At 35.8% G+C, this 18210-nt stretch overlaps 2 protein-coding genes across 3 annotated transcripts in view; one reads left to right on the top strand and one right to left on the bottom strand.

Annotated features, from left to right (window-relative positions):
* Nucleotides 1-7311, bottom strand: LOC129258885 (dynein light chain Tctex-type 1). 2 transcript variants are annotated; one of them, XR_010293393.1, is made up of 4 exons: nt 7176-7305; nt 4749-4914; nt 1312-4366; nt 1-279 (listed from the first exon to the last, which is right to left on the bottom strand). XR_010293393.1 is itself a non-coding variant. In XM_054897124.2 (3 exons), exons 1-3 carry the CDS (start codon nt 7200-7202, stop codon nt 4218-4220), a joined length of 342 nt encoding a protein of 113 aa, XP_054753099.1. In that variant the 5' UTR covers nt 7203-7311; the 3' UTR covers nt 1-4217. The 2 variants fall into 2 exon arrangements, 1 of the variants encoding a protein (XP_054753099.1); XM_054897124.2 differs by having other exon boundaries at nt 1-4366; nt 7176-7311.
* Nucleotides 7312-11655: 4344 nt separating this feature from the next.
* Nucleotides 11656-18210, top strand: part of LOC129259401 (synaptotagmin-like protein 5) — a 53435-nt gene continuing 46880 nt past the window's right edge. Inside the window, exon 1 of the mRNA XM_064098571.1 lies at nt 11656-11844. The gene's annotated coding sequence lies outside the window, so the exon portion shown is untranslated. The remainder of the gene's footprint in view (nt 11845-18210) is intronic.

Here is an 18210-nt window from a genome sequence, read left to right as displayed (position 1 = left end):
TGTTTTTTTCCTTTAATACAATAAACGCACATCACATCAAAGACATAGTTATGTATGAAACACAAACGGGCATTTCTGATGACATTGAGGGCATGGTGGTTTCAATACAGTTCTTCAAAGTCCAAATCAAGTTCTTTAAAGAACTTGTCATGTAGTACATTTCAGTACTAGTATATCGTTAATAATGACTAGCATGTAAACACATAAAACATGCAGATAATTTCCATGTGTTATTTCACAATATAGGGTCAGAACATAACCTGCAAATTATTTTCAGAGCTTACATGTATGGCAAGGCTCCACATTAACTTTTTTTGGTGGTGGCCCGTTCGGGCCACCAAAACCTTCAAATAATTTTTTTTGGTGGCCCGATATTAAAGTTTGGTGGCCCGAAAAATATAAAGAAAAACATTAAAAATGAATAAATGGGTATTAATGGTTTAACCACTGTAAAAAAAAATGAAAGAAAATAATATAAGTTATCGACTTATAACAGCAAAAAAAAAGTGTGAGAAAATTCCTTCCCTATATTTGCCAAAATGTTGATAAAATTCACATTTCAAATTAATGAAATGCCTTCCCAAAGTATTTACTTTCTCAAGAGTTGTTTAAGAAGTCATTTATAAACAAGAAAGAAAGTAACTGTCTGTTTATGTTTGGCTAGAAAAGACCGGAAAAGACACAGCTTCGAAAGAAACCAAGTAACAACATACATACAAATGCACACGTGGGACTGTGATGTACTCACCTATGTGTTTTTATGTGTATTATTTTCATTTGGAAATCGGTCTTTTTGAGTCATAAGAGAGGTCATGATTCCTCTTTTTAATGCTTGCAAATAATCAGGATACACCAGATTTTAGCAAAAAGGTCTGTAGAAGGGCATTTCATTGGTGTAAAATGTGACTTTGACTTGGACTTGGATTTTCACAGTTCTGTGGAAGATTTCTTAGCAGCAACATTTCGTATTGCAGCTCCCCGAGTCTGAATAAGCTGCTAAAGCACAGCTGCTCCAAGCATGCTCACGCCAGCCGGCCGGCGCGGCCGGCTGGATAAAAGCTACTTAATGCTGTAGCGGTAGGCCAACTTTGTGTGTGTGTTTGTGTGTAGATCAACAAAAAGGGCGCATGACGAATTGGCTTGCAATTTGAACTGTAGAAAGTTGATAAATGCGTGCAAAATGGGGAGAAAAATTGCGCTATTTTGAAAATTATTGGTTGCCCGATTCGGGCCACCAAAACTTAATATTTTTTCAATAATGGTTGCCCGAGGTGAATTTCTGGTGGCCCTGGGCCACCGCTAATGTCGAGCCTTGTGTATGGACAATGAGCAAGCTATAGAAGAAGTGAGTCCAGAGCTGTCTAAATGCTTGAGTTTGGTCATTTAGGTTTTAGTTGAATATGTCACCTGAATATGGGGGATACTGATTTATCAAGTAAATACATGTCATGACGTGATATCTAACCAAAATACCAAATTGGCAACATTTCTGCAGTTCAGGATTCTATAAACCCAGGGATGAGTGCATGGTCAAGAATAAAACAAAAGAATATTACCATTCTGACTGCATCTGTCTATAAATAACTCTGCAACAATTTCACGGCTGATAATCTTTTATTCAAAAAGATATATGGTACATGTACAAATATCTTCATTAGCACAGAAGGAAATTTCAAAGTTAAAATACAAAGTAAAGTGAACTCCGCCTATAAACTTCAATTTTTCATCTGTACTAATACATGTAGCACAATGCTCCTGTGTTCTTTTATGCAATTGCATTGGTTGATTTTCTTTTCAAATTCAAAGCTAATTCTCTAACCCATACAAATACAGGCAACTCGGCCTAAGTCGACCTTCCGTAAGTCAAATATTTGCCAACAGTAGGTTGCAGTCATTTTTTTTATCAGAGTATTCAAAACATGTGTTGTAACAGTTATACAAACTTCTTCTAAGTCAAATTTCTCTGAAGTCGATCAGACTTCTGTGGTCCACTCCCTATAGATTTGACTAAGGCAGATTTACCTGCAGTTTACTCTAAATAGTATGAAAAAAGTCGGTGAAAGTAATTCATAAAGGTGATAAAAGCAATAACAGCTGCACAATAAATGTAAGCCAATCATAAGGTGCATAGCAGGACAGAGGTAGGAATGGACAAATATCTTTTTGATTGAACAATCAAATATCTAACGCTCGATATTTGATTTCAAGAATGAGTGTTATCAGAATATTTGACTCAATTAGCGATACTCTGTGCAGAATAATCATAATTCATGCATATACAATAAAATTACAATTTTCAAGCAAGCCCAGTAATGACAGTGCATAGAGAAAAACAGAAAAATAATTTTTTTGAATCAGAAAATAACATTGAAGAAAATCAAAGGAATATAAGTCGCCTCGTTTGGAAGAGAATAAACCCCATATTGCTTTTCTTCTGTACGTGGCAACCCTCTCTTGAAGGGGGAATTCCTGTACGTTGGTTTTATTATAATATTCATTTACATGCACAAGACCAAAAGATATTGTGATCGATGCATTTAATAAACCATCTGGATTGCACCCTCATACCAATCTTGGTAGTTATTTATTTTAAGACCTTGGCGCTAATTTCCACAAGAAGACAACAGCACTTTGTTTTTTTTATGTATTGATGATAATTGGCTTTTTGGTGGTATAGCAGATATATAACATACAACTGGCATGAACAAGTTAGCAGGCTTGGTAATAATGGTAATGGTATAGCTGACTTCTATGTGTTTTCAAGCTGAAAAGGGCAGTCCGCTTTTATCATCAGACCAAATACCAAGCCTGTTACAAGTGACCTACAACCTGCAAACAAACATGAACAAATAGTCCAATCATAGATAATACAGAAATAGGAATTTGTCAGATAATTATAATGCCGCAAAATATACTCAAGAAAAAAAATATTTACATAAGTCTCAAGTCTGTTGCATTATGGATGTCTTATGTACAATTAATAACTATAAAGCTACTAATGCTCTACACTATATGACACAATTTAATGTTTACATGTACATTACGATTAATTTATATCTAAGTTTAAAAATTATGACTTCTGAGCGATATCTCATTCTGGGTTTTATTTATTCCTTTAACACAATAAATTCATGAGTCGCAAGAATCCTACTCTGCATTTTCAGTTTCAATTATACTTAACAAAAAATTAAGTAAAAATCTCTATACATTTGTGCTTAACCAAATTCCTCCAGCCATTCCCCCCATTAATGTGCCATTTGTATCGTACTTTGAAAAAAAAATCATAACTATACATGTATGCATAAACTTGCTACTACAGATGAGTGGTTTCCAGCCTTTCACTTCACTTTAATATCGACCAATCAGCAAACCATGGACACGCTCTATTTTCAGAGCATGAGCAGATGACATGGTGCCTCGAAAACAATCTTTCCATGTTCCTCTCAATATCATGGGTACTCCACATACAAGTTAAGAAAGTCAATCAAAACAAACCATTGTTGACTGACATCTCATGAGCATAGTAGAGAAATAAGAACCTGTTGCTTGTGATTACATTGACAATCACTCTCAGCCAGTTAGAAGCCAGAATTTTATAGCTTAGAAAAAAACGTTTTAGTGGAAACCACTGACAGCATACATGTACTTCATGAAAAGCACCCCTGAACCCCGACACATAAAAAAAATTACCGTTAAGAACCTTGGGTATTTCTTTTTACCAGAGCTTTATTCTGTATTAAGGGTGTGGTTAAAAGGTTTTTGAACAGACCCCTGACATCTGGCCATAAATGACAAGTTGTATGTTGATGATAACTACAGTGAATTGCCTAGCTATACATGTAATTGGCCGAGATTGGCTGTTGCTATAGTAACTGTCAATAATACAACTTGTTCATGGCAATGTGCATGAAATATGTGGAATGTTTTTTATATTTTCCAAGCATACTCTGAAAAAAATAAATCCAAATAATAAATATCCACATAGTAAATACTCCAAAACAATACAAATGTAATATGATTGATGGAATATATCTCTCTATTTAAAGATACAAGGTGGAAATGAAGTGACACATAAAAGTAATGAAAATGTACAACACATTTAACTCAGACAACATTAGGAAGTGGAATCATCGCTGTGTTTAAAGCACTCAATTGTCCATTGGTCAAATCCTTTGCACCGTTCATAGAGCATTCTCTGATGACGGGTTTAGGGTGGTTTAGATGGCCAATCCAAAGACACTCACAATGCAATACATGGTCTTGTTTTCCCATCTGACAGTACAGCTCCCGTCGGTGGAGTTATCCCAGAAACACGAACTGGCTGTGTGTAGGCCGGCACCGTTCTTCTGCATGATCACACATGTGACTGAAAAAGAGAAACAAATATACAATTACATGTACAACTATAAAATCTGATATTACATGTATGCAAACCTAGCACTACAGTATATTTGTGGAGATATGAAGATATCTGTGACAAAAAAAAAATTAATCTCTCTGGGGTAATAATAGTAACAAACATGTTTTGATCTCGGACCTGTTTATGGAATGGAATTGGGATAAATTCTTGTCATACATGTATGGACTTGTCACTTTTCTGAAGTACTAAATGAATTCAGGCTCTATTTTTCAAGGCTTCATTTTCCAACATACAGACACAGACAGGGTAACAATTTGGACCGTAACAGCTCACATTGTGTAACTTAGTCAAATCAATGCAGTAAACAGTAAAATAACTCAAGTCTTACCAATATATTTGAAAGGCTTTCCTAGTTTGGTGAGTTGATTTAGACACTGCTCGACTACATTTGACGTCCACTGGTTGACCTTGTTGTGTTGGTAAGCACTGCCTCCAATGGTCCCTTCTACGGCTTCCTTGATAATGTTACTCACTTCATCCACAACAAATGTCGTCTAAAAATAAAACATAAAAGGTTCAAAATGGTAAATATGACTGTCCTACATGTAAAAGTCTTGTACAAGTACATGCCCTCTGAGAGTTCCAGTGCCAGGATTCAATTCAATAGTCTACTCCCCCCTTTTTTTTTTTGCTTAGCCAAGTAAAATGGTAATTACATGTACAATGTACATTAACTCTTGTCCTGTGCAGTGTTCTTCCTCCAGTCTCAGATCAAAGATCATACATCTCCAATCAAAAACAAAATGCAACATGTAACTCTGTCTCCGTTCAGTTTTTTTTGTTACAACTAGATCTAGACACAACGTCAACAAATTCAAACTAAGACAAGTTGAAGTGCAACTTGTCTGACAAGTTGTACATGTATGATGTAGTGTTGTCAGACTCACATGACTCAGAAAAGTCAAGATTTGCATCAATAATATACAAATAATGCATTCAGCCGAGTGCGTTAGTGGAAATGCAGAGCACGCGAGGTTTCTTTAGATAGTAACCCAGGGAGCCGCCGGAGCCCAGGAGTCCACCGTGCATTTAGACATAGACACAGGACTTGGGTAGATTGGGGTCTCAATAACTTACTTTAAAAAATGTGAAAACAGAAATTATGCACTTACCACGATTATATGGATGTAGGTCTATCGTGAGACAGCATCCTGACATCGAGGCACAAACTGGAACCTCAAAAAAACGAAAAAGTTCTGTCGCAATACCTCTCCTACCCCGATCTCGATCGGCCATTTTGTTATGAATTTTGAAAGGAGAGGTACATCGCGACAGAACTTTTCGTTTTTTTGAGGTTCCAGTCTGTGCCTCGATGTCAGGATGCTGTCACACGACAGACCTTCATCCATATAATCGTGGTAAGTGCATAATTTCTGTTTTCACATTTTTAAAAGTAAGTTATTGAGACCCCAATCTACCCCTTCCCGTGTCTATGTCTAAATGCTCCCTGGGGCTGGGTTATTTAGAATTAGATACATGTAGGTGCCACACTGCACACGAGCCGCTTGCGGCGAGTGCCCAGTGTGCACCATCTGAAGAAACCGAGCTTTCTCTGCAATTATTACTTTTACGCACGACAGAGCAAGTGCATTATTTGTTTTATAAAATAGCAACACAGAAACAAATTCTTAAAAAGTTACAGTATACCCAGTTGTTGTGTGTCCGGACAGGTTGTGTGTCCGGACGATCAATTTTAGAAAGTCATTTGGAAAAATTTGAAAGCGAAGTTTCATAAATTTTTAGTACAAAATGTTAGGAAATATTAATAAAGAACAAAATAGAAGATGATTACAAGTATTGAATTCATATTTTTAGTGTAATCCAAAGACAAAAAAGAAGGCTTCAAAAATATAAAGTGTCCGGACACCCGACCCCCCATCCTATTCCTAGTATACCCAGTGGTTGTGTGTCCGGACAGGTTGTGTGTCCGGACGATCAGTTTTAGAAAGTCATTTGGAAAAATTTACAAGCAAAGTTTCATAAAATGTTTAGTTCGAAATGTTAGGTAATATTATAGAGAACAAAACAGAAGATGATTACAACTATTGAATTCGTATTTTTAGTGTAATCCAAAGACAAAAAAGAAGGCTTCAAAAATATTAAGTGTCCGGACACCCCACCCCCCATCCTACAGACTAGGGCCTACAGTTTTGTTGGACTTCTCCCGGGACCTCTACCGCACTGGTTTCCTTAAGCGTGCAATGTCAATTTTCGTTGCGCACCTTTTGCACTGCCGTGCAGTGCACAAAATAAGTGGGATGTCATGTGCGCGTAGTGGCAAATTCCGATGCTTGAAATAATTAATAAATAGGCCTAGGCCCTACAGTACACCTATTTTATAATTATATTTATAAATAGGCCTAGGGCCTAGGCCCTAATCATAATTCATATTTCTTTTCTCACAATAACAAGGTCAAGGACTAAATTTCGTTTTATTTCGTCTTATTCTAGATCTAAATGTTACGCTGATGAGAATATGAACCCATTTCCCCGGATCCCCGCTGGTAGCTAGCGCGTAGCCGTATCTTCTCTCCACTCGAATGCGATCGAGACTCGAGCTAGAATTCCGCCGCCGCGACCGGCGGAGGAGTTCCGTGAGTTCCGATAGGCATAACAACGTCAACAACAGACACCCGGGTCGGGAACGCAAGTTGGAATTTTCACAAAAATGTGGTGTATTATTACCGCTATAGGGACACATTCATCGCTTTCTCCCTTATCAAATAGATCTACATGTTCATTAATGGATACTTACCTCTTCGGCAGTTTGAAAATCATCCATATTGATGAAATTTATTCTTCAAAAATTCAAATTTCAAGAGTTGGGATGGGTTCTCGCACAGTTTTCTATTTACAAGTTGACCTCGGTGACCTTTCGTTGGCAAGAGGTTGTTGGGTGAATCGATTATTTTATCCCGTGACGAGCTATGGTAATTTATTTGTTAAATGTGATTCATGATTCATTATCATTGAAAATGATCATTCCAAATATCAAAATAAATAAATGGTTTTAATTCTGTACTGTTAAGCGATGAAAGAAGAATTATTTCGTCATAATTATATATTTATTACATAGTTATCCCCTACTTAATAATGAACGATTCCAATTATAATTGAAAATAGCTATCAAACAAAATTTGACGTCGCCAATTTGGTAATTCGAAAATTGTAATGATCACAGAATTAAAAGGAGGACGGGAGAAGAAGAAGAAGGAGGAGGAAAAGAAGAAGAAAAAGAAGAAGAAGAAGAAAAAGAAGAAGAAAGAGGAGGAGGAGGACGGGAGAAGAAGAAGAAGAAGAAGGGAAAGAGATGGAGAAAACGATTGAAGATGAATAAAAAAGTTATTGATATTATCATAACTAGGACATTATTTTCTTTACATATAGGACAATCCACTAGTCAAGATATTACTAAGATAATTATCATAGAATAAATGATAGAGGAATAACTTTGTCTAAAGGGACGGCGTCGCCATGCATTGTCACATGTGTGGTCGACGAGTTCGATCGGCAAATGAAAAAAGAGGAGGGAAGGGGAGGGAGAAAGGAGGAAGAATAGTATAGATCTTGGGCGTGTAACTCTATGTAATATCACTATATTATAATGAAAACAACATGTGACGTCACTTTTTTTCTCCTACCCCTCCTCCTTCTGTACCCTTCCCTATAGGCCTTTGCAGAAGAAAAATTATTATCGAAAGTATTCCAGTTGGGATTTTTTTTTCAATTGGGCCTATATATGGTGCTAAAAAATGAAGCGCAAATTCTCCACCACTATTGCATGTCGTTTCTGTTAGCCAAGTTTGTGAGGCAACTGCTAATTTTTTGTCGAGAGAAGGCGCTAGATATCTAATGTACAGATATCACTGACAGTTTGGACAAAATGAATGAAGTTTGGCCACTCTCCACATGGACTGCTACGCACGGTCCGCGTCCAGACAAAGCGTCGAAAAGGGTCCCGTTTCAGGCACTCGGGCGTCGTCGACGTCTTTGGCAAATAGGGTTGCATTTCAGCACCATTCGCTGGTAAATCGCCTTTCCGGGTAGCCTTTTCTCTCTCTCTTCACGCCATTTAGGGTTGCTAATTTGGCTATGAAGATGACGCCATTGCCGGGGGTGCAAATATGAAAATATCTACGCCATTTAGGGTTGCAAATTTGAGATTTGGGAGCAGACCTAAGCCATAAACACCATGAAGGGCGTGATTTTAAGGGATACAAAATAATCCTCGCACACGCTGGCCAGCGCATCACTTATGAGAGAATACCCCCGTACAGTATAGTCTCTAGTCTTACACCTGGCTCTATACTAGGCAGCACTCCTAGGGTTTAGGCCTATTTTTCTATACCATTTTGTTTGATTCATACCGGGGATTCCTATATTGATTTGTTTTTTTATTATCAATTAAAACCAAAAAAAAAGAAGATACAGGTTTAATTAATGTATGTATTTTTCAACACAATAACTGGTATGGATTCCATTTTTAAAGTTTTGATGACATTGGTAAAACGAATGGTAAGTGATGCATCAGACAGTCAAGGCAAGCAACATTTTTCACTTGCATTCATTAATGTAGGCTAAAGAAAAGATGGCTATTCAAAGTGGCTAAGATAAGTGTCAATGAGAGTAAATTATGCTGGCCTTACTTGCAATAACTTTTTTTAAATGCCGAAAATTTATATCTTGTATGTAACATCAATTTAACATCAGTAATCAGTATGGTATCAAATTAATCAATTTCGATATGTTTACGCCACTTAGGGTATATCAAATTAGAGGCTTATCCCTGTTATCGCCCCTTAGGGTGGCTTTTCTCATGGGTTACGCCATTTAGGGTTGCAAAGCCGTTTAGGGTGCATTTCTGAGGTTGTCGGACCGTGGGTAGCAGTAGCAGTCCATGAGACATGCAAAAAAAAGGTTTTTTTGCACGTCTCGAAAGCTCTTGAGATCTGTACTCAATGTGACGTATGATGTCTCCATAGATATATGCATATTTATGTGCAACTTTTTCTTTAGATGTGCAACTTTTTCTTTAGACACTAAAATTCTAGAACAAGCTGTTTATCTCTGATATATTTTGTGAAACCTGCATGTATTACATTATCCTCACATTAAACCAAAACCTTATCTACGCGTAGATCTGATCACATTGACTATCTAACTGGATTATGTATAAAAGTAATATGGGGTCGTAGATGTGTGGCAATCACCATTTCTCATATGTCTTTTTCGCGCCTCCAATATGCCTATGCCCCCCCCCATAGGGCTCATCTGGATCCACCTTTACCATTTGTCATGTATTTTGATAAGGTTGAATAGGTTATATTCACTTTCCAAAATATTAAATGGAAATAAGCATGTTTACATGGTATTTTTGCATAACACCAATATATGCCTATACGTGTATTTTTAAATGGATTATACAAATCATTTGCAAATACAAACGATATTATGTGTCATAAAGTGATGGAATATCACTTTGCATTGTTTTATGTAACAATGATGCTTGTATGTCGCATATTTCATGACTTGGGGTCTCTTTTGAATATATAGCAATCCTGTTCATAGGTGTCGAGTTTCTTGCGATGATTGGTGTCTGAGACCCGGCGAATGATCGAGCGATATAACGATTTAAAATTAATCCTTAAAGATTTAAATGTAAATCTAAAAGATTGATTTTAAATCAAAACTTATTAACATTTAAATATTTGATAATGACCAGTCGATATGACGATTTAGAATTAATCCTTAAAGATTTGAATGTTAATCTGAAAGATTGATTTTTAAATCAAAATTTTTAAACATTTAAATCTTTAAATGCATTTATTCATGGCTCATAATATTACCCTATATGGGGAAGTTCACTTATCACATGCAGATGAGTGTGTTAACTGTTTTCAAAACAGACTTGCCAAATTCCCAAAAAAAAAAAATATTTGTATTTCTGTGCTGTCAATTTTTATTGATTTTATGAATTTTAATAAAGCTATCGATTCTTTTCTGGAGATATACGATTTTTTTCATGCCCTCGAAATATTAGGGGATGATTGTACAGGCAATCACCCACCTGAATTACTTTTTTTATATATATAATAATCCCCCCCCCCCCGGGATCGACACCCATGATTATGTTCAAATATATTGATAATTTACTTCCATCGCCTTATGGTGACAGTAATGCATGTTTAAGCTCAATGTACCCTTAAAACTAATAAGTCAAATTGACTAGACCAGTATAGTCAGCTGGATGCAACTGATATGAAAATCACTGATAGTCACATTTCTGACATATATTTTAGTCAGAAATATCAGTTCTAGTAAAATACGACTAGAAAATACTCAAATATGACTAGAATACTGTTGCACCCAGCTGACCATATTAACTAGTCATTTTGACTGATTTTTTGTTTAGATTGAAGCTCTGTCCAACTATACCGACCCAATTCGCATAATCTGAAAGACAGTCACTTTCATTTAGATAACGCACCCTAGATTATACATTCAGTCTTTAAATCAATTCGACATCATGGTCCAGACTTTTGGAATAATTTTTGGACAACATCAAAATAATCTTGTTCGACCATAATCCCTGGAACTCTGGAAGTCCATCCCAACAAAAAGTTGATTTTATGTATACATTTTTTTCATGTATTATATCCTTATAAAATAGAAATAAAGCAAATTTTTCATAAACAAACAATATTTCAGGAAATCATAAGGTATAATGTTTTACTCTTTCATGCTCATCATCATCATCAATATGATATTATACATTCAAACCAATGTTACATATCTTTTATTAGCATCATCATAAAAAATCTATTTGGTCAGTCTTTTTCATTCGTGTTCTTCTTATCAATATCAGGGCCCGTGAAACCGGGACTAGGGTCTTCATTTCATCTTGATTGCTCTTTTTTGGTACTATCTTTAGTAAACGTGTGCTGTACACAATTAACTGAAAAACCCATAAGAAGTGCATATGGGGGCTGAATAATAACCCCCCCCCCCCCCCCATCAAACGTGGGAACAAAAAAAAATGTGTTTTTAATATATATCAATCAAGAAAATGATATGGAACCACCTTTGAGAAGAACCTACCTTTTAAAAAGTAAAAGCAAAGATTAAACGTTTTTGTTTACCTTCATGTACATGTACTTCTGAACTATGTGGCGCCGGGAGTGGAGTGGCGCCACTTGTATTGTATACGGTATACCGGTATATCGTTTGGGCGCCCTACACACGTACAGTATACAGCGCAGTAGCATTACCGATCCGCCCAGCCCATTGACGTACATGTACGTGACGTGATATGGCCCGATCGTGGTAGCAATGAATTAGCTTAACTTCCAACGACTGATCTGTGACGTTTTACACTCGGGCCTAGCCTTTCGTCGTTGTTTGTTGACAAACTGCAATTGGAAGTAGTAAGTATTATTTAATCTGAATACTGATGATTTCTGGAATGTTGGATACGCGAATTTATGTTAGTTTAGATTTTTGAGTCAATAACCTGTCTTGAATGTTTTGTCTGATTTAAAAATGGAACGTACGGTACCGGTGCCGGTGGTAGTTGGAGTGGTAGGCGCAGGTGCAGGTGTGGGGCAGGGCGCTAGGGCTGGAGTACCGGCTGGAGCTGGATCTAGCTGAAGTCACTTAGGCTGGACTTTATACAGGCAGAGTTGGCCGAATTTGGGATTCTTTTATCCTGGACTATTGATGGTAATGGTACGTGTGTGTTTGTGTGACAAAAAGATATGTGTTTATGATCGGATATTGAGATATAATTATTTACATCTGGGATGAACCACCAATCGTGTGATTTTAATACCATAGTCCATGGGCAGAAATCCTAGGTATATCTCAGAAATAAGGTGTTATCTTCATGGCATCATTCAGAGCTCATCAAGACCTTTAATTTAACACCTCATTTATCTCAATAGCCCCAGAAATAAGAAAGTTATTGTAGTTTTTAAGGTCGTATAAATCGCCTATTCAATTCTTATGTATTCCTTTGTTTTTTAAGCCAAAAGTTGTGATCTTAGTTGGGACCAAGGTGCACTTATAGAAAACAACAATGCGCATACATTGGCATATATGGAAGTGCCCAACAACACTCCCAAAAATAACAGACGCCGCCGAAACAGGGACATAAAAAACACACTTACATGTAGCGTCAGTAGATTTCATTCAAATTTGACCACAATATAGTTAAAATGTTGCTCTATCGGAATGAATACATTTTAGAGTGGGATGATACCTGTAAATGTGAATAGCAAGAGGTTGAAAGCAAGGCCAAAGTTCCAGTAGCACACAGAGTCGCAAGATCACCGAGTGAGATTTTAAAAAAAGTATAGACAGCTGCCATAAACATTCAACTACGTAAAAACAATGATGTCATGGGGAATAACCTTTCCTTGCACATGCAAACACAATACAAAGCAATGCCCCCACAGTCGCCCTGCAATTCCAGCCAGCACACTCATGCCTCATTCAGAATGCACCTAGAGGGCGCTTTTGCAACATACCTAGAAATCCCAGGGGGGACGTGTCCCCCCTACTCAAAATATTTGTGGTCTTTTATGATGGTAAGCAATACATCATTCAAAATCGAAATAAAACATGTATTTTAGGACGAGATTACCTTATTTTGGGGCTGATAACCTTCTTTTTTTTTTCTTGTCAAATTTATTTTCGTTGAAATCACTTAAATTTGGGGTGATTACTTTTTTTTTTTTTTTTACTTATCAAATTTTCCAGCCTCTTGTCCCCCCTACCTTTGGGAGAGATTTCCGCCCCTGCCATATATGGTAGTCATGATAGTATTGTAAAGATGAATCCCCTAAGGCCAGGATTAGCTCAAACCCACACTTGCCAGCATATTTAAGCCTATATGTAATGCTACAACCGCAATCTGCAGAGTCGATGGCAGAAATGCTTGCCAATAGAGGGGGCTCAATTTCTATTCGTACATTTCATTTTCGAATGGAGCTTGTTTTGTGGAAGGCATGTAGGCCGTGGTGTAGGAGGTTTTTTAAATTTTGCTGCTTAGAAGTATTTTTCAAAGTAGGGGGACCTGAAGTAGATGTAGTGCCATCTCGTGTACGGGATGCTTGTAGCAATGCTTTAGTACAACAAAAAAATGAAAGCGCTTGCTTTATAAAAAAATGTAAAAGAAATTTATAAATAATATATTTACGAGCGCAACAGGAGCAAGACACTGATAATGAAATGATGCCCAAAGAGCCAAATTAAATCTAAGCCCCAATACTACTAGCACACTTTAAATCTGGTCATACAGTTTGCAATATAGGGTAGGGCCTATACAGAGCAAGCAGACCGCCTTTTGACAACGCTCGTCAGATAAATTGATTTTTATCACTTTCACCAAGCAATATACAATAACAACTGAAAGAAAATAAACTATATGATAATGAAAAAAATAATAAGTTACCTTTAATTATCTTTGATTTTCTTACAGATTGGCCCACACTAAAGAAGTTTTTTGTGAAATTTATTATTCTTAGATCAACTTTTAAAACTCCTATTTTGTGCAACATTACTTTATAGATATAAACATAATATACTCCATAATTCATTGTCATCAATTTAAATGTTAATGTAGATGATTATAATATAAGAAGCAAAAGTAAATTTCACAGGATTGTAATAAAAATTATGTAGGCTATTATTCTCTTGTAGATAACGTGCTCTAACTGTTTGGAACAAGCTTAAAATTGAAATAAGATCAATTAGTTCATTGAATGCTTTTTTAGTAGGAAATTGAAATTATTTTATCAGTATTGTGTGAAAACAAGGATTTTTACTACCCTTGTGGCTTGTATGTTAATGTGATGGGTTTGTCTGGTTGAATGTGTTTTACCTTTTATTATATACATGTACCAGTAGTACAAATATCAAATGATTTCAATTAACCAAATTTCTTTGTATGTGTATATTGTGTATATTGACCAATAAAATAATCTTGAATCTTTTTATTCTCTTATCTATTTTTCTTGCCAAATGTGTGTATATGGTTACATTTATCAAAGGAAATTCTAACAGAGGTCTAGTAAGAGATGTGTGTGTCACAGAGCTGCAAGGTGATTGGAGAAAGTTTTGCCTATATTTTGCTCTGTGTGTATACAGTATTATGTATAGTACAGTACATGTGCGTGTACTGTGTACTGTTTCAAGGTGAACTTTCAAACAAGTATGCCAGGATACACGTCCATCAATTTTATTCAGCATGTTCAAGTTTATGAATTATGTATAAACATTATACACCTTATCTTTACTTGGCATTCCATTTATAGAATGTACATGTGGAAAGCAAATTCACCAAATGCTTTCTGATAAATTAATCAGACCTTGTAGAAGTTATTTACAGTTCAAAACAAGAATGAATAAACTTTTTAACTCTTTGCCTGCCACGGACGACTAGCGGCACATACAGCGGACTGCCAACGACGACTCAAGTCACAGTTCGCACACAATGCATACGGAACGCATTTAATTGTAATTGTGTGCACACACATACAATAGCGACGCATGTATTGCATTGTTTACTAATCTAGCTTTCGTGTTACAGCTTTCGCCGATGTTGTTTACATAGAGATTTTTCACGTAAAAGTTGAGTTTTTTTAACTGCTTTAGGATATATTTCGATGAGCTTTCAATAGCTTGCACTGCTTTCCTTGTAATAAAGAATTATACAAATTGCGACCTCCCTATAACAATAAGGCGATCAAAGTATCAATAGACGGGAAGTCTATTGAGAAGTAGCCAGGGTCAATTTCAATAGAAGAGTTTAGTTCGTTGTCAGTTTACTCTTTTAAATGCCCCATTTTAATCCTAAACTGCTTAGCTCATAATGACCATAAAGACATGGATTTGGCATGTAATGAAAGCTAAAGTACACATCTTTTCAATGGACTAACTTAGAAATTTAACCTTCATTAGGAAGTATTTAATATAAGAGGTATAAAATACCCTCCTAAACGAAAAATTGGAAACAGAATGTAAAGTAAAAATTCTCAAAATCAATGATTTTATACATAGCAATAATGATACCATTGGCAAGAGTATTCATTTCTCTAAAACTTTGCTACACAATTTTTTTCAATACGACAAACCAGTAAAAAGTTATTGCGAGTTGAATATTAAAGACAGTGCACGCAAACCCCCTCTGAATGTGGCACCCCAAAATTAATGTGGCGCAGGGGGGATAGTGTACGTGGCGGGCAAAGAGTTAAGGTTCTATTTGGCTATTGAAATATGAAAATACAGTAAACATGATTTCTATCGCACAGTTTTTGTATGGAATGTATTTAGATGCACTGGTTAAGAGTAGAAATACGTGTACATGTAGGTACAAAATATATTGTTAAACCTCTTTAAGTACAAAGCAAGTGTACAGTACAGTATGTTTTTAATAGTTCTTGAAATACATACTGTAAGCATTATACGGTAGATGATAATACTTGCACATGTAGGCTGCAGATAAAGTGCATGCATTTTCTTGTAAACCTACAGAAATAACTTGATTACATTCCATACAATTACAACTCCTTATTAGAAAAATGGTCAAGTATTGAATTGTATATAACTACTACAGTACACGCACATGTACATGGTACAATTTATTTATTTTATTTTATTTGTCTTTACCCAGGGTAGCCTGTTCAGTGGTTTAGACACTGTTGTCAACCAGGGCCCTGCACAATACATAAAATAATCAAAAGAACACATTATATACAACACATTATGAAGTCGACATCGTTAATACTCTGCAACAACAATAAACTCCCCCCCCCAAAAAAAAAAAAAATATATATATATATATTTTAGCCATGCTCTAGCTTATTTGTAATTTTTCTTACATGTACAAGTAGAAATTAACAAGCACATAACAGATGGAACATACTCTCATAAAGCAACGATTTATCATGCAATTTTGAAAATCATTTATGTTGAAACTTGAGAGTTACATACATGTACATAGTTACATACATGTACATAGTTACACATACAGTGTTATTTGTATATGTTGAAGGATGTTATTGGCATAATAGAACGTGAGAACAGCATGCGGGCAATTTAATAATCTGTGCATGGTTGGTTTGTGATAATATTTGATGCAGTAGACTGCAGCTTCTTCATTTCAAAACCCTCTTACCACGTTCCAAGGCTTATCATAGAGTCACGTTATTGGTTTTCACATCTCTCACGTACATGTACATCTACTGGTACTTGGCAGTATGCAGGGTTATTTTTATACTACATGCTGTAATCTGACTGCAAAAAAAATTAAATTGGTTTGCATATACCTCTTCAGTAAAAATTGCCAAAATATCGGATGTGTCGTGTTTGGGTTTTCCCTTTCAAATTGCATGCATAGCAAATTTTTGCTTTTTAGATCTTTTAATTTACAAATTGAATAACAGGGAATAATTTTTCTGGTATCGCATTGCAATTTGCTCCACATTTTTGAAAGACTGCTATGCATAAAGTCTTTTGTATAGCATATTTTTACATAGGACTGTACATGTATTACATAGATGAGAGCTTTTCTCTGTTGACCAAAAATGCTATTCAAATTTGTAAAGCAATATTATTCCCTGAATAAGATTATTTATAAAGCATTCTATACACACAATTGCACAATAAGTAAGATATTGGTTTGGATTTATCATAGTCATCAACTAGGTACAATGAAGTTTGTAAATTGTATATCAGTAGGATTTTTCTGTTAGTACCACATTCACTATCCAGGAACTCCAGTGAGTACAGTACATGTACATGTACCTGTTAGCTTAGTTCTTGATTCAATAATAGAAAATAATAATGCATTACAGCTTTAGGGAAAGAGTGAGAAATTCTACAACCATATGTCAAATGTTTTAGAGAAAGTCAGGTTCCCAGCTTTTTACAAATATTTGTTCATATTTGATATGTAAAACCAAATTAGAAGAAATTTTATAGAATGAAACTTGAATCTGTAACTGACATGTACACGTACAGTGTGTTTGTTTGCTTGAGAGAATATGGTGAATCTAATCAAATGTCTCATATCTATTTTTTATAAAGTCAAGCAATGGATAGATATACTTTTCAGAGGGGAATTATGATAGTTTGATGTGCAATCGAACCTTGACCATAGCTGTGGGAAAGGCTTCAATTCATTACATGTATGTAAGAAACTAAGAATCATACTCAAATTTAAAATCATCGAAACATCTTAATTGTTATAAAATTAACATGGAGTACCGGTAAAAACCTAAAAAATATAACAAAGACAAAATATACATTTTGCATACACGTTGGCCTATACATGTAGAACATTCTGGGAACATTTGAATATTATCTTTGACATTACGTTGACAGTGTTTATTACTGTGATGTACATGCATGGAAACTAAATGGACAGGTGGTTCACAGTTGGATAGGATGTCACGCTTGAACTCTATATCATATATGTAGTCACATCTAGAACCACAGTCGGACCAACCATCACGTGAATTTCAAGCTTGCAGCGAGCTTCATGTAGTGAACTAGTCTTAAGTCACAGACCCCTGTTTTGTTTGCGTTCGTATAGTGCATATTGCAGAGTCTGAAGTAGATATACTAGATTCACTGTGTCACTCTTCACAGACAGAGCATTTGGTATCTAGTTTTCACTCTAGACATGGTAAAAAGTGTCTGATATGAGTCTGCTTGCAGACTACTATTGAACGGGAGGGGGGGGGGGGGCAAGAAGCTTGTGGATAGCTTACATGTACATGTAAATGCAG

Source organism: Lytechinus pictus, chromosome 4 (genome assembly GCF_037042905.1).
Source record: "Lytechinus pictus isolate F3 Inbred chromosome 4, Lp3.0, whole genome shotgun sequence".
In the NCBI taxonomy this organism is placed as follows: Eukaryota; Metazoa; Echinodermata; class Echinoidea; order Temnopleuroida; family Toxopneustidae; genus Lytechinus; species Lytechinus pictus.
This window is presented reverse-complemented; position numbering and strand designations above follow the sequence as displayed.

Bases quoted from the DNA above. Each gene is read 5' to 3' on its own strand.
- LOC129258885 (XM_054897124.2), bottom strand. From the start codon at position 7,202: ATGGATGATTTTCAAACTGCCGAAGAG. The intron at 4,915-7,175 runs GTAAGTATCCAT...TTTTATTTTTAG, and splicing joins ATTTTCAAACTGCCGAAGAG to ACGACATTTGTTGTGGATGA. The intron at 4,367-4,748 runs GTAAGACTTGAG...TCTCTTTTTCAG, and splicing joins AAAGCCTTTCAAATATATTG to TCACATGTGTGATCATGCAG.